We start from the raw sequence: 18,481 nt of genomic DNA, 5'->3' as shown, positions 1-18,481 counted from the left end.
AAATATCAAGTTGAACAAGCTATTTTCACCTAATGGTAGGCGGATCAGTGTTGGCAGAAGGAAGTAACATGCTGACGTATTCACCTGAAACTTTAGCAAAGGCATTGATTTGACAAAGCTTAGTAAAACAGGAGTCAACTGTCATAATGCTTTGCGAACTTTGTGACTGATAAAGTGGGATTTTAATGCCTTTTAATTTTTATATGAAGTTCTTGGCCCAGTAATGGTCTTCTGAATGGATATGTGAATAGATAGTCCTGCTGAAGCTAGGGATGTAGCCCTAATATGTAGACAGTTGAAGAGCTTAAATTTTAAACTCAATTGCTAGATTGACCATGTGATTTTTTTTCATAGTGGTTAATTTGCTTTTGAAGTTTATTGTTTGCTTGGCAGTCTTAAATTTGAATGTTTTGTGATTTCTAGTGCTGGAACAACTCCATTATGCTATACTGCTTTGAAAATGCTTTAACAAATGGTGAATGTTTGTTTTTCTCACTTTTTTTTTTTTTTCCCCCACACAAAATATAGGAGGCAAAGCTGACAGACCAGCTTCCTCTGATCATTGTCTGTGATCGATTTGACTTTGTTCATGACCTGGTGCTCTACTTATACCGCAATAGCCTGCAGAAGTATATAGAGATCTATGTACAGAAGGTAAGGAGAATGCACTTTTAAGCACTTGCTCTTTCCTTCCTTCTGAGAAATTTAATGTTTTGGTTTATTAATCGTGGAATTATAGAATGGCTTAGGTTGGAGGGGACTTTAAAGATCACCTAGTTCCAACTCCTCTAGCATCAGCGGGGTTGCAACCCACTGGATCAGACTGTCCAGGATCCCATCCAACATGGCCTTGAATGCCTCCAGAAGTGGGACATCCACTGCCTTTCTGGGCAACCTGTTCCAGCGCCTCAACGTCCACTGAATAAAAAATGTCTTCCTAACATCTAACCTAAATCTCCCCTCGATTAGTTTAAAGCCATTCTCCTTTGTCCTATCACTATCAGACCATGTAAAAGGTGTGTCCCCCTCCTACTTGTAATCTCCCTTCAGGTACTGAAAGGATGCAACGAGGTCTTCCCATTACCTTCTCTTCTCCAAGCTAAACAAACCCAAAATTAAAGCAGATCTGGCTGCATATTTCATGCTCACACTTCTTACGCAGTTGGTTTTTATTGATCAGAGTTTTTCTAGAATTCATGTAACTAATACATTAGTAACTTAAAATTCACTGCTCTTAAGGCATAGTTTAAAATTTTAACTAGAACTTTGTGTGGAAGACTGGGGATGAGTTGTTAGTAGTGCTAATAACTGATTTTAACAGTGGTGGCTTATTCTAGGTGAACCCCAGCCGCATACCAGCAGTGGTTGGAGGGCTTCTTGATGTGGATTGTTCTGAAGATGTCATTAAGAACTTGATTATGGTGGTTAGAGGACAGTTCTCAACAGATGAGCTGGTGGCTGAAGTTGAAAAAAGAAATCGGTAATGAAAATACACCTATAAACACCATTCACAGGCTTTCCTGACCTGGGTATATACCCAGGTTGGATGCAGCTTTTTTTAATGATTTAATATTCCTGTTTGTTTTGTGTGTGTGTGTATCGTTACAGAAAAACAGCTTAGATTTGCTAGCAAGTCTCTTGGTTGTTTGAACAATGTAGGAATGCCCAACAGCAATGCATGATGAATAATACAGCATTTGAACTCTAAATTTATTGTACAGCTATCTATGAGGTGTGCCTTTGGAGTAAATCTAGACAAAATTGTCTTCACAGTGTGACTTTTGGCACACAGCACCTTGTCTAATTAGTTTATAGTACCTGTAAAATGAAGAAAAAAAAAGATTAAGTGTTAAGAACCACTTAATAGAAGTTGAAAAGAAAGATGACAATACTCAGTGGCACCTGCAGACTTCTCTTATGTTTAATTAAAGATCAGATGTGGCTAGATATTAGTTGATACCTGTCAGGCTTCCTCAGTCCAACTTACAAACCTCAAATGTTTGCTTCTTCAAAGGCTTAAACTGCTGTTGCCGTGGCTTGAATCAAGGATTCATGAAGGCTCTGAAGAACCTGCGACTCATAATGCCTTGGCCAAAATCTACATTGACAGTAATAATAATCCAGAGCGGTTTCTTCGTGAGAATCCATACTATGACAGTCGTGTAGTTGGCAAATACTGTGAAAAGAGAGACCCTCATCTGGCCTGTGTTGCATATGAGAGGGGCCAGTGTGATCTGGAACTCATAAAGGTTAGCAAAACTGCATTTATGAACATGTTAAAGAATGTTCTTGCTGCCTGAAGTGGAAGCTGAATTAGCTACTTGTCTAACGTTTGCAGAATCCTGTCTTGCAGTCTCACTCAGGATTTGAGGTAGACATGATTCTTCTGCATGGAGACAGTAACATCATAACAAGGAACTATAATGCTCTATGTCCTAGCTAAAATTATGTAATTATAGATTTAAGGCACCATTCATGTTTTTCATCCACAGACTGCTCAAAATTAGATCAAGTTTGCTGGGCCCAGATGATAAGTATGACAGCTGTTAAATCTTTGTTACCTTTAGGGGGTGTTGCTTGATTGTTTTGAGCCTTGAGCACTTGATCTGCAGAAGGGATAAGTTGCTACCTAATTTAACACTACGGGAGGAAGAAGAATTTCCCTGAAATTTCAGTTTGAAACTAGTAAGGGGGATGTAGTTTTCCTTTGCTGTGGTTGACCCATAGAGAGCTGCTCACAGAGAGCTAGAACGAGGAAAAATAAATGTTGACTGTTGAACTGCAAGGACCAGTTCAGATAGCATTTCTCTCCTGTCTAAAACTTACTGATCCTTCAAACCTCCCTTAAAGTTCAGGATCAAATGAAATTCATATGGTTCTCCAGACAGGTAGTGTCTCGTACTGAGCGCTGGAACTAGTGTCTGCTATGAAAGAAAGCATTCTCCTACCTGCACTTCTATGATATTACGTGCAAAGATTGTCAGCTGTGTAGGGGTAAGAACTGGCTTGTTTTTACCCTGTTTAAAAAAGGAAGTAAACATTATTCCTGGACAGGACTTATACTGTGGCAGTTACAATGGTGGTATTATCTAGTCATTCTCTGAAAAGAGAGAACTTCCCTGTCTGAAACAACCATTTTTGAAGTGATACCTTCTCTGTATCTCCTTCTCTGTATCTGTGAAGTTAAAATGTGTAGCTGGCTGTATTCAGCTTGTTTTTTACTTGAGGATACAAAGGTGGCTCTTGAATTGTTTTGATAGGAAATATTGCTTGGATAAGTTTTAACTTTCTGGATATGTATGAAAGCTCTTCCTTCTGTAAGAACTAGATATCAAACATTGCTCTCTCCTGGATAAAGGCTCAAATCCTGTAACTAGGCAACTCATAAATGTATACTGAAAAATAAAAGTGAACTACCACTCATTTTCTTACAGCAAAGTACTTGAAATTTAAGGAGCTAATTCTGGTACCAACAAAATATGACCAGTTGGTAGAAGATAGTGAATAGGCCTTCAGGTTTCTACTTTTCTAGCTGGGAATATAAACTAGTGACACTAATAGGATTATGATTAATTGCTACTTGTTGCATTTCTGTAGGAAATCCCTCATTTATTCACATTTTAACAAGGGAAACCAAGCCACTTGCTACTGTGAACATTTCTAGGGTAAAACTAATGACACCAAATATGTAACCTATTTCTGGTTTTAAACACAAACAACATTTCTCAACTCACTATTATCACTGCCCAAGTAAGTGACTCCCTTTCTAGATTTAAATTTTAAAGTTCTTCAGGCTTCTGCAGGTCTTCAAACAGAAGCAGATAGTTACTGTGAAGCCACTGTCACAGTATTTGTATGTCCGGCAAAACCAAGAGAAGCTATAGAAATTCTTCTGGAGACCTTCTCCATGTTCTCCATGTGCCTTCCAGATCAAAGGTTGGGTAAGAACTTTGTGGCATTAGCATTGATCAGCAGCTAGTTCTAGTCAGTCTTTTAGAATGTCTGACTCATAGCTAGTTAAACCTGACTTGAGGTTAAGTATCACAATATTACTTCTAATATTAGCATCTTCTCCTTCAGGTATGCAATGAGAACTCACTATTTAAGAGTGAGGCTCGTTATCTAGTACGCAGGAAGGACCCTGAACTCTGGGCAAATGTTCTAGAAGAAAACAACCCATTCAGGCGCCAGCTTATTGACCAGGTACGTTGCAAAGGACAGGCTTTGTCAGTATAAGAATTACTGAGGCCCACTATGAAACCATCTTCTCCCACTAGGTTCCCTGAGGCCTCATCTCAAGTGTACAGAAGTTTGAGAGTTTGAGTGTCAGGTATTAGCTCAGAACATCGTGGTCAGGAAACTCAGTAAGATACTGTTCTGTCCTATCGAATGACGTGCCTCTAGTACATTTGCTCTCTATGCACTCTGAAAATGTGACTTTAGTAGCCATATCCACTTCAGAAGTAGCTCTTTCTTGCTGAGGATGACAGTTCTGAAACCTTACTTTGTTGCTCACTGAAATAAGTTAGTAAGAATCTCATTTGGGAAAGACTTTATACTCTCCCACCTTCAAATCCAGGTTGTCCAAACAGCTTTATCAGAGACACAGGATCCTGAGGAGGTTTCTGTCACTGTGAAAGCTTTCATGACTGCAGACCTGCCAAATGAATTAATTGAGTTACTGGAAAAAATTGTCTTGGATAATTCTGTATTCAGTGAACACAGGTAAGAAGAGAGCTTTTCCCCCTGCAAATTTAGCACATATAGTATGTATGTTTAGGTTGTGAAATAATCCAAGTTATTTGTGGGTTTCTTGGATCTAAGACTTAAACACTCCTAAATGTGAATTGTCAAGTGAAAAAGCAGAATTTGAGGCATTATATGTTTTACATAGAGAGCTTGCTCATGCTATTCAATTTGAAATGATGTGTTGAAAGAAAACAGCACCAGGGCTGGCAAGCCATTTCTCTTGCAAGGCAAATATTGATAATCATCAGTCTGGGGATGAAAGATTGTTACTATCAACGGCAAGCAGCTGCATGTAACTTTTGTTGCATGTACAATACGTGTCACTTAAGAATGTGCTATGCACTGCCTATGCCTTTTGTTCACCAAAGGAATCTCCAGAATCTGCTGATCCTGACTGCCATTAAGGCTGATCGCACTCGTGTAATGGAATACATTAATCGACTGGATAACTATGATGCCCCAGATATTGCAAACATTGCCATCAGTAATGAGCTGTATGAAGAAGCCTTTGCTATATTCAGGAAATTTGATGTTAATACTTCAGCAGTTCAGGTGAGGTGATTACTTCATGAAGTTGTAGAATGCTAGCAATAGAAAGAATGGGAAGAAGTATATTGTTATTGATCCTCCCAGAGCAACTGTAACTTAAATCTCTGAGATGTAACAGTATGGTTCCTATATTATAACAGATTGTAAGGAGAAGTGGGAATATTTGCAAATATGTGCAAAGAATAGCAGAACAAGTTCAAAGTAATAATCTCAGATGCATATCTGCTAAAAGTAATTAAGAATGTTTTTGTGTTGTGCTACTTTCTTGTGTGTGTGCTGTGTTTGATTCTCAGTGGGTACCTGAGAACCTTACACCTGAAGGGGGTAGGAAAATTGAATACTATCATGTGTTATCTTCAGGCCAGCATACTGATTCTTGCTGTCTCTACTTTACTAGATAGAAACAGCTTTTTCTAAAAGCAGTGAACTTTGCATTGTTTGCTTAAAACAACCTGTATACTTGAAGGACAATGTAAGGCTTTGATTTTTTTTTTAAATTTTTAAATTTTCTTTTAACTTGCAACTTTGACTTCAAACAGGTGCTGATTGAGTACATTGGGAATTTAGACCGTGCTTATGAATTTGCAGAGAGATGTAATGAGCCAGCTGTATGGAGCCAGCTTGCCAAAGCACAGTTGCAGAAAGACTTGGTGAAAGAAGCCATTGACTCCTATATAAAGGCAGATGATCCATCTGCCTACATGGAAGTTGTTCAAGCAGCAAATAGAAACGGTAAGCCAAATCATCCTTAAAGTTAAAAATGCTAAGGTATGAATTGGGTCATTCCATCTGCCTTAAGCAGTGAGGATTCTTGAGATTTGCAAATTATGTTTCAGGGTAAGTTGGATGAGCTAAACTATGGATTAGTGAGATTCCTGTCAAAAAGCTTGTCTGTATTACACAAAGGTTTCTGTGATGTAGTAGAGATAATTTAGAAGTTATGGCCTAGTCACAGCCAAGTATAGTGTATCGATTTAGCTGTATTGATGGCAGAGTTGATGGCTGCATGAAAGTGGCCCGTTGTTTAGTGGGGAATAACTTATCTCAAGTGCGGTTTGTTTAGTATCATGGGATATTGTAGTGAGAACTGTTCCTAACTCCTAACATGGGCAAGGGGAGCTATACAGAATAACTGAATAGAGGTCATTAAATATTTTTTCTTTCTTTAAGATAATTGGGAGGACCTAGTCAAGTTCTTGCAGATGGCCAGGAAGAAGGCTAGAGAGTCTTATGTAGAGACAGAACTTATTTTTGCCTTTGCAAAAACTAATCGTCTCTCAGAACTGGAGGAATTTATAAGCAGCCCTAATAATGCCCATATACAGCAGGTATGCCTTGTTCACTGTTCCCACATCTGACTTGCTGCTTAGCTGACTTGACTCTTGCTGTTAGCTCTGCTTACTTTGGACTTCTAATCCAGGTTGGTGATCGTTGTTATGAAGAGGGTATGTATGAAGCAGCAAAACTACTCTATAACAATGTATCTAACTTTGCTCGCTTGGCATCTACCTTGGTGCACCTTGGGGAGTATCAGGCAGCAGTGGACAGTGGTCGCAAAGCCAACAGCACAAGGACTTGGAAGGAGGTAACTTTAAAACTTGTGTTTTTTGTTTATAGAATGTGTTTTAGTATTGCTTTTGAACATAACTGGACTCCTTTGCTCTGTCAGTAATGTGGGAATTAAAGAACAGTTGATTCATGTCCATCTACAATGATCTCTGGTAGTGGCTTGCTAACCGTTTCTGGCTACAGAGCATGTCTGTATCTTATTAGCTGTCACTTCCCCAGAATTATAAAGCTAGATTATAAAGTTAGAACATTGTGAAATGGATGGCACAGATGTTAATTTTAGAACAGTCATAGTAATTCCTGTTTGGAACTGGAGTAAGCCTTGAGTAAGGCTTTGTTAACCAACTTCGTTCTTTGATATGAGGAGCTGAAGTAAGCATTCACTATTTGCACCTCTCATTGCAGGTATGTTTTGCCTGTGTGGATGGAAGAGAATTCCGCTTGGCACAGATATGTGGCTTGCATATAGTCATCCATGCTGATGAACTTGAAGAGCTGATTAGTTACTATCAGGTTAGATCACTGTTGATGCCCTAGAAAATTTATACAGCTTACTTATATCTGCTAATAAAATAGCAGTGAGTCTGATCTTTAATGACTGCAGAAGTGAACTGAATACATTTTTTCCATTTCCAGTTGCGAGTAACTTTTTTTATAGTAAACGTAAGGATAGTCGTTTTCAGTTTCACATCTTTTACGATTCTACTACCTCACTGGAGTAGCGTCTTAGGAAACTAATTCAGGGAGGAAAGTTTGTTGAATTAAGCTTTAAGTAGTTGGCCATGAATTTTCAATTAATCCTTATTTTTCTTAATATCCAGGATCGTGGCTACTTTGAAGAACTGATTGCCCTTCTGGAAGCTGCTTTGGGCCTAGAGCGTGCTCACATGGGAATGTTTACTGAACTTGCTATCTTATACTCCAAATTTAAGCCTCAGAAAATGAGGGAACATCTGGAGCTCTTCTGGTCAAGAGTTAATATTCCAAAGGTATTCAGCAACTACATTGCAAGCAAAGTTAGGAAGATGATAGTGAATACGAGTGAGGAAAGGAAGATGTCAGTGAATCAGACTGACTATTTTCTTCTTTTATCAGGTGCTCAGAGCTGCAGAACAGGCTCATCTCTGGGCAGAACTTGTATTCCTCTATGACAAATACGAGGAGTATGACAATGCAGTAATTACTATGATGAATCATCCTACTGATGCCTGGAAGGAAGGACAGTTTAAAGACATAATTGCCAAGGTAAGTGTTCTGCTTTCAGCTGGGACAGTCTGGTATGACTAGTTAACTGAACTGAGGTGCTGAAAGATGCTTTCAGAACTGTAGCAAAATTGCACAACAGAATCCCCATTTAGAAAGAAAGACTTGCTTATGCTACTATTTCCCTGTTTTCCTGCTGTAGTTAAAACAAAGGGGTTTTTTTTGTTTTTTTTTTTTTTTTTAAATAAACACACGTTATTCTAAGCTTGTGTCCTTTGGTTTATGTTGTGCTTCACATCCTGTTGAGTAGCATTAGGTAGGACAGTGCTTTCAGGGTCTGTTCAGGATCATAGATCACTGGCAGGAGGTATAACCTCCTTAGTTTCTTTGACCTGAGTGCTGTCTTCATCTGTGGGTGTAACAATTCTTGAAAGATCTTTGCAGATGTTTCCAGCTGTTTCAGTGGGAGAACTGGACTGGTCAGTCCTATGAATGCAGTGGGGAATAGTGGGATGATGTATAGTTTAGATAAGATTCAAGATTGCATACCTATTCTTACTGGTTTTACAGGTTTTGAGGCAAAAAATATATGCATAATTAAGTGGTTAAGACAGTGGTTACAGCCTTTAGGAGCTGAACACATGGTCACAGTACCTCTAAGTCTACTTAGGTTGCTGGTACCAGGATCTCTTAACATTAGATGAGTTCACGTTGGTTTGGACTACTCCTGGTAGGTTGCAACTTTACCATCTGGAAGCAGGTGACACAAGGAGCACTCGTAAAATTGAACAAGAATTCTGAATGCAAGCTTCTGGCTCATAGAAGGAAAATTACTCTTTTAAGAATCAGATAAACTTTGTGCTGAGTTAAGTGATCCAAACTAAGCAACTTAGGCTTACTTGCATTTGAAATACTAATGATTGTGTAACTGTGCAGGTGGCAAATGTGGAGCTATATTACAAAGCCTTGCAGTTCTACTTAGACTACAAACCTCTGCTGATCAATGATCTTCTGCTTGTATTATCTCCAAGACTGGATCACACCAGGACAGTCAATTTTTTCTCAAAGGTTAGTTTGGGAGATACTGGATAAACAGGAAGTGCAGCCTCTGTCTGGGGAAGAAAGGGCTGGTGTCTGTCAGGTGGCTTTACCTTCAGCATAAAAGACTGAGAAGCAGCCCGATCCTAGTTTGATATGGGAAACACTAGAAGGAGTTAGCATAACTGGCTTAAGAGGCCATTTGATTTTATTTCTGGCAACACAAAATGATATGCTAGCAGTTCTGAAGGATCCTGAATGTAAGCATAAACTCTTCTAATAATGAATGGGAATTTATTCTGACACTCAGTACTCCTGAAACAAGTATACCTAATCTTCTATTAAAAATATCTCGATTCCAGGTTAATCAGCTGCTTCTAGTAAAGCCTTATTTGCGTTCAGTGCAGAACCACAATAATAAAGGCGTTAATGAAGCTCTAAACAACCTTTTAACAGAGGAGGAGGACTACCAGGTAAGCCTCACAAAAGTTGCCATTATTCCTTAGGCCTGCATCTTGTTCTTCAACAAATGAAGACATAGTTTGATTGCTTTCAAGCTGACAAAGCATGATTCCCTTGAGCAGATGGGATCTTCTGCAGTGCAACAGCAATGGGGTTATAGAATCAGATCCTTTGGGGCATGGGTGGGGATTGAGTTACAATATGATTACCTGAAAATGAAGCAGATATCAGTTATATTAAAGACAACCTTCAAGACAAAAGCTTGAAATGTGCACGGCAAACAACTGTAGCCAGCCACGGCATCAACATCCAGCTGGAAGAACCTAAGCACTTGTGAGCCATGCTTGAATGTTTATCTTCTGTAGTGCTCACCTACTGCCATCTGGAAGCATGAGTAACAATTCTCTCTCAAACAGGGTTTGAGAGCTTCCATTGATGCCTATGACAACTTTGATAACATAACTTTGGCTCAACGTCTGGAAAAGCATGAGCTAATTGAATTTAGGCGCATTGCAGCATACTTGTATAAGGGTAACAACCGCTGGAAGCAGAGTGTGGAATTATGCAAGAAAGACCATCTGTATAAGGTGAGTTAATGCAGTTTTTCTTCCTAACTGTCAAAAGTCTGATCTGTGAAGCATAGATCTCCTGGAAATTGAATGAATTCTGTTCTTTTCAAATCCTTAGTTTGTTCTAATAAATCTTAACCCTTCGCTTAGAATTTAAGGAAAGAATCTTAGAGCAGAATAGCTTGCAGTTTCAAATTCATATCTTAAATCAGATTTGATAATGTTATCCTGTACTCAGTATCTACCAATGGCATCTGTACAGATTTCACTGAAAATAAGAGGACTTAACTGGGCACGTATACTGTAACTTAGCTCCTACACATCATGTGTGTTGATATGAAAGGCTATCTTCATGTTTTGTGTAATGCTGCACTCATTCAGCTAGTAGTAGCATGCACATAATGCAGAGAGCAAGAAGCTGACAGGCAAGGGTCAAACTTAACCGTTTTCCTTTTCTGCAGGATGCTATGCAGTATGCCGCAGAGTCCAAAGATGTAGAACTAGCAGAAAAGCTGCTTCAGTGGTTCCTGGAAGAAGGCAAGCAGGAGTGTTTTACAGCCTGCCTTTTCACGTGTTATGACTTGCTGCACCCAGATGTAGTCCTTGAATTGGCATGGAGGCATAATATCATGGACTTCGCAATGCCTTATTTCATCCAAGTGATGAGAGAGTACCTCACCAAAGTGAGTATTGCATAGGCTAAGAAATTGATACTTTTAGTTTGCTGTACAATTTGTTTTACACAAACTGAGTAAAGCTCTTCACGTGTACTTGGAATATTATTATTTCTCATGCTAAACCCTCTGGGAATTTCTCAGGGTCCAGTCACTTCAGGATAAATAGCTAGGCTTCTTAATAGGTAGTTTGGGACTTGAAAGAGATGTAGTTAACTTCTGCTTTCAACAGAGGGGACATAAGCAATGGTCTGCTTTTTAGAACATCTCCATCACTGATTAAACTGAAGATTTGCTAGAGAGAACTGGCATGATTTTTTTATTTGGCAAAACTATGAAAGTACTGCTTTTTCTTGTTACAGAAAGTATAGTTTCTATGTAACTTACAGTACGTAGTTGCTATACCAGCCATAACAGTAGACAGCTGAAAATGAATTTTCATTTAAAACAGAATTTCAGGTGTATAATCTGTACAGTATTGACACCAGTAGTTAGTCCTGAATTGAGAAAGAAGAGATTCTGATTGTGTGCAGTTTTGAAATGCTTGTCTCAAACAGTTCTAGCATATTAAACTAAGATTCTTCCTTAAAAGGCTCCAGGATTGCTTAGATCATCACAATTAAGAATTTTGCTGAAATCAATAATCTAGAAGTGATTGCTTCAGATTGCCTCTAATCAGTCATGTTAAGAATTCCCCTCTGAATTTTCTTGCAGGTCGATGGGCTGTTCTATAAGGTGACACTCTGATTTCAAACTCTGTTCATTTGTGTCTTTCAGTATCCTAGGATTCTTTTACAGGAATCTAGCTGTAGCTTCTGCCAAAAGAGCAGTGTCATTTAGCTCTAACTCGCTTTCTGTTTACTTTCTAATGCTACAAGGATGACAGTTCACAAGCAACTTGAAAATCCAACCAGTCTCTGCTCCTTTTTTTCCATGGGAAATGGAAGCAAGTGATTGAGGACTTGACTGTTGGGGATCCTGGTTATTATATCACAAATATCTTGTGGCAGGGAGGATGATGTTCATAAGATGAAAGCAGTTACCACATAACACAATGTGTTCTAAGTGCAAATTGCTTGTGAAAATATAAATTACTAGAGTTTGTAGTTTCCCAAGCATTGTGAGCTTGACTAGCAACATGAAGCATCTGTGAAAGTCTTGCACAGATCTTAAACTCCTCATCCTCATATTCTACTGAAGGAAAACTTGCCACAGAAGTCCACTTGTATTCTTCCATACAAGGCTGAAGTTAAGATCATGCGTTTTTAAATTGCTGGTTGGATTTACAAGCGGTCACTTACTAAACACTGGATAACTTGCCAGAAGGAATGGAAGAATGCATGGTGGAAATGGTTTACATTGGAACTAATTTAGTGTGAATTCATTACAGTCATAGTACTAGAGAATGGGGTTTGAGTGTGATATGCCTAAAATTTTGTCACGTGTTTAAAAGTACAAACAAAATCATTAGTTTGTCAGCAGAGCGTATATGCTTTCTGGAACTTTCCTTTGGTTTAATGCATAAGAGAAAGATGTGAAGCGTAGGCTAGCCTGTGCCCCAGAAGGAACTAGGCACACACAGTATGATAGCTTTCATTTAGAAACCTTTTGAAAAACTTCACTTTCAGGCAGCAAACCTGAAAGAAAGATGTTTAGCCTCTGCTGAAGAGCTGCTGCTTTTGTCCCTTCTTCAAGGTATCAGCTCTCAGCATGCTTGCAGTTTTTTTCCAGCAGAGGGAGTAACTGAACTTTTGTTCCAAGCTTCTTTAATGCTTTTGGAGCTATAAAGAGTAAAGACTCATCCAGGAGAAGTGAGAATTACTGGTCATAAGTACAGCAGTACACCTTATTTAAAAATGATAGGTCTTAATTACTTTGCCCCATGGTAATAGGAATAGTATTTATAACAGTAATATTTAGTGTCATTCTGAAAAGCTGTTAGTTTAATAGCTCTAAATTTGGTGTGGTTTAACCCTGCAGATGGCTGAACACTACACAGTTGTTTGCTCATTACCCCCACTCACAGTGGGATGAAGGAGAAAGTTTTTTTAAAAAACAAACAAACAACCCCCAAACCAACAACAAATTAGAATTAGTGGGTTTAAACTACTTATTAAGATATGAAAAAGGAAAATAGTTATGACTGTATAAGCGTATATACGTTTATATCAAGTGATTCACAAGTAATTGCTCGCCACCCCCTGGCTAATGCCCTTCTATCCCCTTGAGCAGCAGAAGAGTACCAGCACTCCCACCCCCTTCAAAACTCTTGATGTTATATGGTATGGAATATCCCTTTGGCCGGTTTAAGTCAGTTGCCCTAATCCTGTTCCCTCCAAGCTCCTTGGGCCTTTCATTGAAAATGGCTTTGGCTTTAAACAACACTGCTTAGCAGTCAACTGTAAACATCAGTGTGTTATCAACATTGTTTTTTGCCTGGAACCAAAACATAGCATCATACCAGACACTCAGAAGAAAACAATTCCATCCCAGCTGAAACTATGACAATGTTGAGTGAGTTAAAGATGAATGGCTGCTTAAGTTATTGAGGAGCAAACTTCAAAAATTCAGGGAACTGTTAAGGATTAGGTAACCTCTTTGAAGTATATTAGAAACCCCTTCTGCAGCACTTGTCAAACTGGATGTGATTGTTTTAGTGGGAAAGGAGGCTGAGGAACAGCTGGGGAAAAAAAAAAAAAAAAAAAAAGACTGAGCTAATTGAAATATTTTCCAGGATGTTAGTACTGCCTGCATCTGGATATGAATTTGTGTGATTGTATGACTTTGCAGCCTTCATTCTCAATGCTTTGCTTATGGAATATGTAACTCTTTAAACCTGAAAGAAGGAAGGTACTGTTGCCTTTTCTTCCCACCCTTTCATTCTGTTCCCAGTTTAAAGGTTCAGGGTTCCTGCGCTATTGTAACACTTTAGAAAATGAGTTTGTCATGAACAGCTTTATTTCTCACAACTTTGGGTTTTATATGGAAGCTGATACTACTTGAACACATTCTATGATGGCTCTGGAATTTCTTCCAAGAGGCATCTATGTGAATATTAATGCAGTTAAACCAGTGCTCAACTACAACTAGAAATCTGTGTTCCAAAGATCTTAATGGATCTGGAATATTTGCATGTATCTGGGTGCTCATTTTGAAATTGAGAGAGCTTGCAGGTTAATAGGTAACTGTAGATTAGGCCCGTTTGAAATGATCCTTGGAACTACAATCTGTTGGCTTGTTTTCTGGGTGACAGTTAACAGTAAATAGAACAGCACTCTGAAAAACCATGCACTTTTAAAGGTAATGGTGGTTTTTCTCGGCTACTCATGACAGCAATTACAGTAGACTTAATGTAAATTGGGAGGACAAGTTTACACACATGCAGAATCAGTTTGCATGTTCGTGTGTTCCCAGCCATAGTATCCAATCTAGACCAATAATGAAAGGATTCCTTGATAGCTAAGGTACCAGGCATGAAAACCCTCATGCAATAGTACAGTTCCTAGACAAGGCCTTCATACATCTCCTGTTCACTTCAATGTAGGTGGATAATCTTGATGCTTCTGAAAGCCTAAGAAAAGAAGAGGAACAAGTAACTGAACCTACTCCAATAGTATTTGGTATGTGAAATACTTGGTTTTAATTGATAACCTTTTGTCACTCTGGTCTCTTTGTGGAGGTAACTTAAGTGACTTACCTCCAAAGTTAGCTGGTTTCCAGAGGCTAGCAGAGTGGTTGTCTCTGCTAGAAAAGCTGTGCCAGTTGAAGGGACATCTCACTTTTATGGTACATCTAAAGAATTACTTCTCTTACATGGCTCAGAACATTACCTTAGGAGTAGGCTTTTAGTATAGTAACAGGAGAAGTGTATACCAAGGTGTGCCCAACTCCAGAAATAACTTACAGAGCATGCTAATTCCTCCTACTGTTCCTGTCAAAGAGGAATGTGTCTGCTTTTCCAAGTGGAGAGGCAGACTGGCTTTCTATTTCATTCATATTGAGACAAAAGCAGCCAAAAAATAAAAAAAAATGTAGCTGTCCTCTCTCAAGTGTGCTGCTATTTTAGAAGCCCCTCTGAAGAGGCATTCTGCTAACAAGCATCTAGAATTGTCTGGTAAGGGAAGGGTGTAAATGGTTCACTGTCTGATACAAGCATTAACTTCATATTTAACATATGCATGAAGCATGTGTGCTCTTAGTTATGAAGACAAACCTGTTGAGGTGTGTTCAGACTTTTTGCAGCACTCTGTAGATTGAGACTTAACAGACTGAACTAATTCCTTGAATTGCTTTACTGTTCACTTCTGGCCATGCATGGTGTTTAGATAGTATCAGTTTGGCCTTTGATATGGTTTAATCAAAATAAGCCATGATTATCGTGCCCTCAAAAGCAGGCTGATATTCCTCTTTCATCCGAGTTCTGTCTTGCTTTTAGTTTTCTGGTAGCAAGAGCAGATGGCCTAAAAGCCCACTCTGGTGCATGTTGAGTAATAGTGTAACTTGCTAATGTGTGCTTGTACTGTGGCCAATTTTTAGCTAAAAGCCTCATAAAGCTAGCTGTACTATAGGACAAGATTAGGAAAGCTTGGGTACACAAACTAACTCTTTTTTTTTTTTTTTTTTTTTTTCCCCTCATGCTTTTCCAGGCCAGCAGTTGATGTTAACAGCAGGCCCCAGTGCAGTACCTCCCCAGACAAACTTTCCGTATGGATACACAGCACCAGGATTCACCCAGCCACCTGTTTATGGTTTCAATATGTAACTAGCTCTCTGACAGACATTCATTCTCTTCTTTCTTCCCTTCCCTTTTTAACTTCTCTGAGGAGCGTACAATGGTCCTAGAGGCACAGATGACCTTCTGTTGTCTTAACACACTAGCTGCCCTGCTCAGTGAGGAGACTTCAACAGGATGCCTGTTACTATTATTTATTGATTACTGTCCGTTTACATTTCAACTTTTGAAAGGCAGCTTTTGTTAATGACATTGTGAGACTCTTGTCTGAAGTTAAGGCACTGTTTCACTAACTCATATAGCAATAACTGCTTGATGCCAGGGAGAAGAGAGCATGCTTATCTTTCTTTTGCAAAACCCACTAAAGGTAGCTGGGAAATTGCCTGGTACCAAAGTTGTTGAAAAGCTTTAGCGAAAGCTACTGCAGTAGCACAGTTGTTAACAATTTGGTGAAGCATCTCCTTAATGAATTCATCTGACTACCCCCATTTTGTTTGCAGTCTTATGTGAGAGAAAAAACAATGGGCTTTCTAATATTTGTGTTCTGAATGTTTAGAGGAATAATGGGAAAGTTTCCTTTTCTGGACAACAGTGCCATTGGGGTTCGATGCTATTTGAGTCTATTCTATATTTTCTGGAGTAGATCTGAAACTTAAAAATAAATCTTCTCATGCCAGAGAGCAACTATTTCCCAGATCCTTTTTGTTTAACGAGAGGAGACCATGTTACTTGTTGACATTTAATGGTACTACGGGAAACTTCATTTATGTGTGGAAAGTGAATGTGGGAGTATGTATGGCCTGCCAAAGTTGTAGAGGTGTAAGAGCACAGCATCAAAACTGGGAAGGGGGGGCATATTACTAAAATAGCGAGGCAGTAGGGAAGGACATGATCCTGTCTTTTTATTTGCACCTTTAATTGGTTCTGGTGTTGGCTTCCTGCCACGCTATGTTCTGACCTTGTCTGATGGGCAGTCAGCTCCATCTGAATCAACAAGATGCAGTTATTTAGTTCTGCTATAATGCAGTAGCATCAGTGGTGTCTACCACCCACTTTTTTGAGAATGCCAATGAGGTTGTATTACAACTTTGTGTCACTCTTCAAATACCTGTATCATTAACATTTTATGTACTTAGATAACAATGTATAATTTATGGTTATGAATCTTGTGCTAATCTTAATTATTATAAAAGTCCAACTATAAATGTAAATCTGCAGTATCTATTGTGTGGTTCTAGTCTTCATATCTCGGGGGTGGGGTCTCGTTATTAGTAGTAATCTGCCACATCAAGTATCTTAATCAGACAACTAAGGATGCCAGGCAGAAAAAAGGGGAACTTGTGCCAAAGCACGTAATGTGGAGGGCTCAGCAAGTGACTTAAAAGGGACTAGCAGTCTCTTCACCAGACACATCAGCACACTTTGCCACGTGCAGAGGTGATGCTGCAGGAGGCAGTCACATGCTTATGTAGCTTCATTCATTCGTCTGGAAAATCATAACTTAGCAGCAAGCTGCATCATTTTCTACTTGAATGGGGCAAATCATCTTTAAATGCCAACCAGTACAGAATTAATCATAGAATCACAGAATGGTTTGGTTGGAAGGAGCCTTTAAGATCATGGAGTTCAAACCCTCAGCTATAGACAGTGGCACCTTCCACTAGACCAGGTTGCTTGAAACCCCATCCAGCCTGGAATGTTTTAAAATCGCTAACTGTAGACTATATTTTGGCATAATTCTAACTGTTATGTTGTCTCGCTTGCTGTACTGTGTGATAACAATGGCAAAGAGGTGTGATATCTACCTTTCTAATGAAGGCCAGAATGTTCCAAGTGCTGATGTAATGCTTTGGTTTTGTGCTGATCAGCACTCAGTGGCTAAGCTTGAAATACTGAGCAGCTAATGATTTCAAGCAAATCTGTGCTTCATCCAGACTTAGTCTTAGCAGGAGCTAGCTGGATAGCATGCTATTTTCCAGACAAACAGTGCTTACATTTTGTATGCAGTTTCTTGTGGGTCAACAGCTGTTTGGGTGAGGCAGCTGGAATTGAAGACAAACTCTAAGATTAGTATGACTGTCTTCTCCCCAAATCGAAAATTTAATACAACTTCATAGTGATGATTACAAGCTCATGTTGGAATACAGTAAAATGCTAGATTAAATACTAGAACATCATGTGACCTGTAGAGAACTGAGCTAGCCTGAAAAACTTTAATTGCTTTAGTCTAGAAATCTAATTACAGGAATGACTGAGTTTGAAATAAGGGCAAGGCTGTCAGCTCTCTTAAATAGTTGTGCATCAGTTAGTCTCCTGGTATCTTAAGGTCTTGACGTGTATAGTGGCTTTTATAAGTTCTTTGATCATGTTCCATTCTAAAATGCAGCCAGAAGCATACTCTCAATTGTTACCATGTGGCTGTAGCTAAAATGTGAAACAAATTCTTGCCCATCATTTACTGGGCTAAATGGAAGAATTAATCCAGTTTACTAAGTTGCAGGGTTCGTCCAAGTTTTTCAGAAACTCATTATTTGCACCAAATTTCCAATCACTGGCTTTGCTGAGATCACAGAATCGTAGGGGTTGGAAAGGACCTCCAGAGATCGATCATTGAGTCCAACCCCCCTGCTAAAGCAGGTTCCCTACACCAGGTAAAACAGGTAGGAATCCAGGTGGGTATTGAATATCTCTAGAGAAGGAGATTCCACAACCCCCCCGGGCAGCCTGTTCCAGTGCTCCATCACCCTCACTGTAAAGAAGTTGTTGCGCTCATTTCTGTGGAACTTCCTGTGCTCCAATTTCTGGCTGTTTCCCCTTGTCCTGTCTCCACACACTGCTGAAAAGTCTTGCCCTGCCACTTTGCCCTCCACACCTCAGATATTTATAGACCTGGATCAGGTCCCCTCTCAGTCTTCTTTTCTCAAGGCTAACAGACC

At 39.2% G+C, this 18,481-nt stretch overlaps 1 protein-coding gene across 6 annotated transcripts in view; it reads left to right on the top strand.

Annotated features, from left to right (window-relative positions):
- Positions 1-16,765, top strand: part of LOC107321044 (clathrin heavy chain 1) — a 30,669-nt gene extending 13,904 nt beyond the window's left edge. For 3 of the 6 annotated variants that reach the window (XM_015877540.2, XM_085555426.1, XM_085555428.1), the window contains 19 exons: positions 529-654; positions 1,338-1,480; positions 2,015-2,249; positions 4,081-4,203; positions 4,580-4,725; positions 5,118-5,301; positions 5,838-6,030; positions 6,469-6,626; positions 6,719-6,883; positions 7,273-7,380; positions 7,689-7,856; positions 7,963-8,112; positions 9,007-9,138; positions 9,471-9,581; positions 9,987-10,157; positions 10,601-10,822; positions 11,528-11,548; positions 14,358-14,433; positions 15,460-16,765. In XM_015877540.2, the coding sequence (XP_015733026.2) occupies positions 529-654; positions 1,338-1,480; positions 2,015-2,249; positions 4,081-4,203; positions 4,580-4,725; positions 5,118-5,301; positions 5,838-6,030; positions 6,469-6,626; positions 6,719-6,883; positions 7,273-7,380; positions 7,689-7,856; positions 7,963-8,112; positions 9,007-9,138; positions 9,471-9,581; positions 9,987-10,157; positions 10,601-10,822; positions 11,528-11,548; positions 14,358-14,433; positions 15,460-15,575 (2,748 nt within the window). In that variant the 3' untranslated portion in view covers positions 15,576-16,765. Of the gene's footprint in view, positions 1-528; positions 655-1,337; positions 1,481-2,014; positions 2,250-2,884; positions 3,424-4,080; positions 4,204-4,579; positions 4,726-5,117; positions 5,302-5,837; positions 6,031-6,468; positions 6,627-6,718; positions 6,884-7,272; positions 7,381-7,688; positions 7,857-7,962; positions 8,113-9,006; positions 9,139-9,470; positions 9,582-9,986; positions 10,158-10,600; positions 10,823-11,527; positions 11,549-14,357; positions 14,434-15,459 lie in introns of those variants that run through there. The other 3 variants (XM_015877541.2, XM_015877542.2, XM_085555427.1) reach the window with 3 other exon arrangements.
- The last annotated feature ends 1,716 nt before the right edge of the window (positions 16,766-18,481 follow it).

The sequence above is a fragment of the Coturnix japonica genome, chromosome 9 (genome assembly GCF_054131305.1).
Source record: "Coturnix japonica strain WE chromosome 9, WE-NBRP24, whole genome shotgun sequence".
Classification (NCBI taxonomy): domain Eukaryota; kingdom Metazoa; phylum Chordata; class Aves; order Galliformes; family Phasianidae; genus Coturnix; species Coturnix japonica.
Note: the sequence above shows the minus strand (reverse complement) of the source record. Positions and strands in the feature narration are given on the sequence as shown.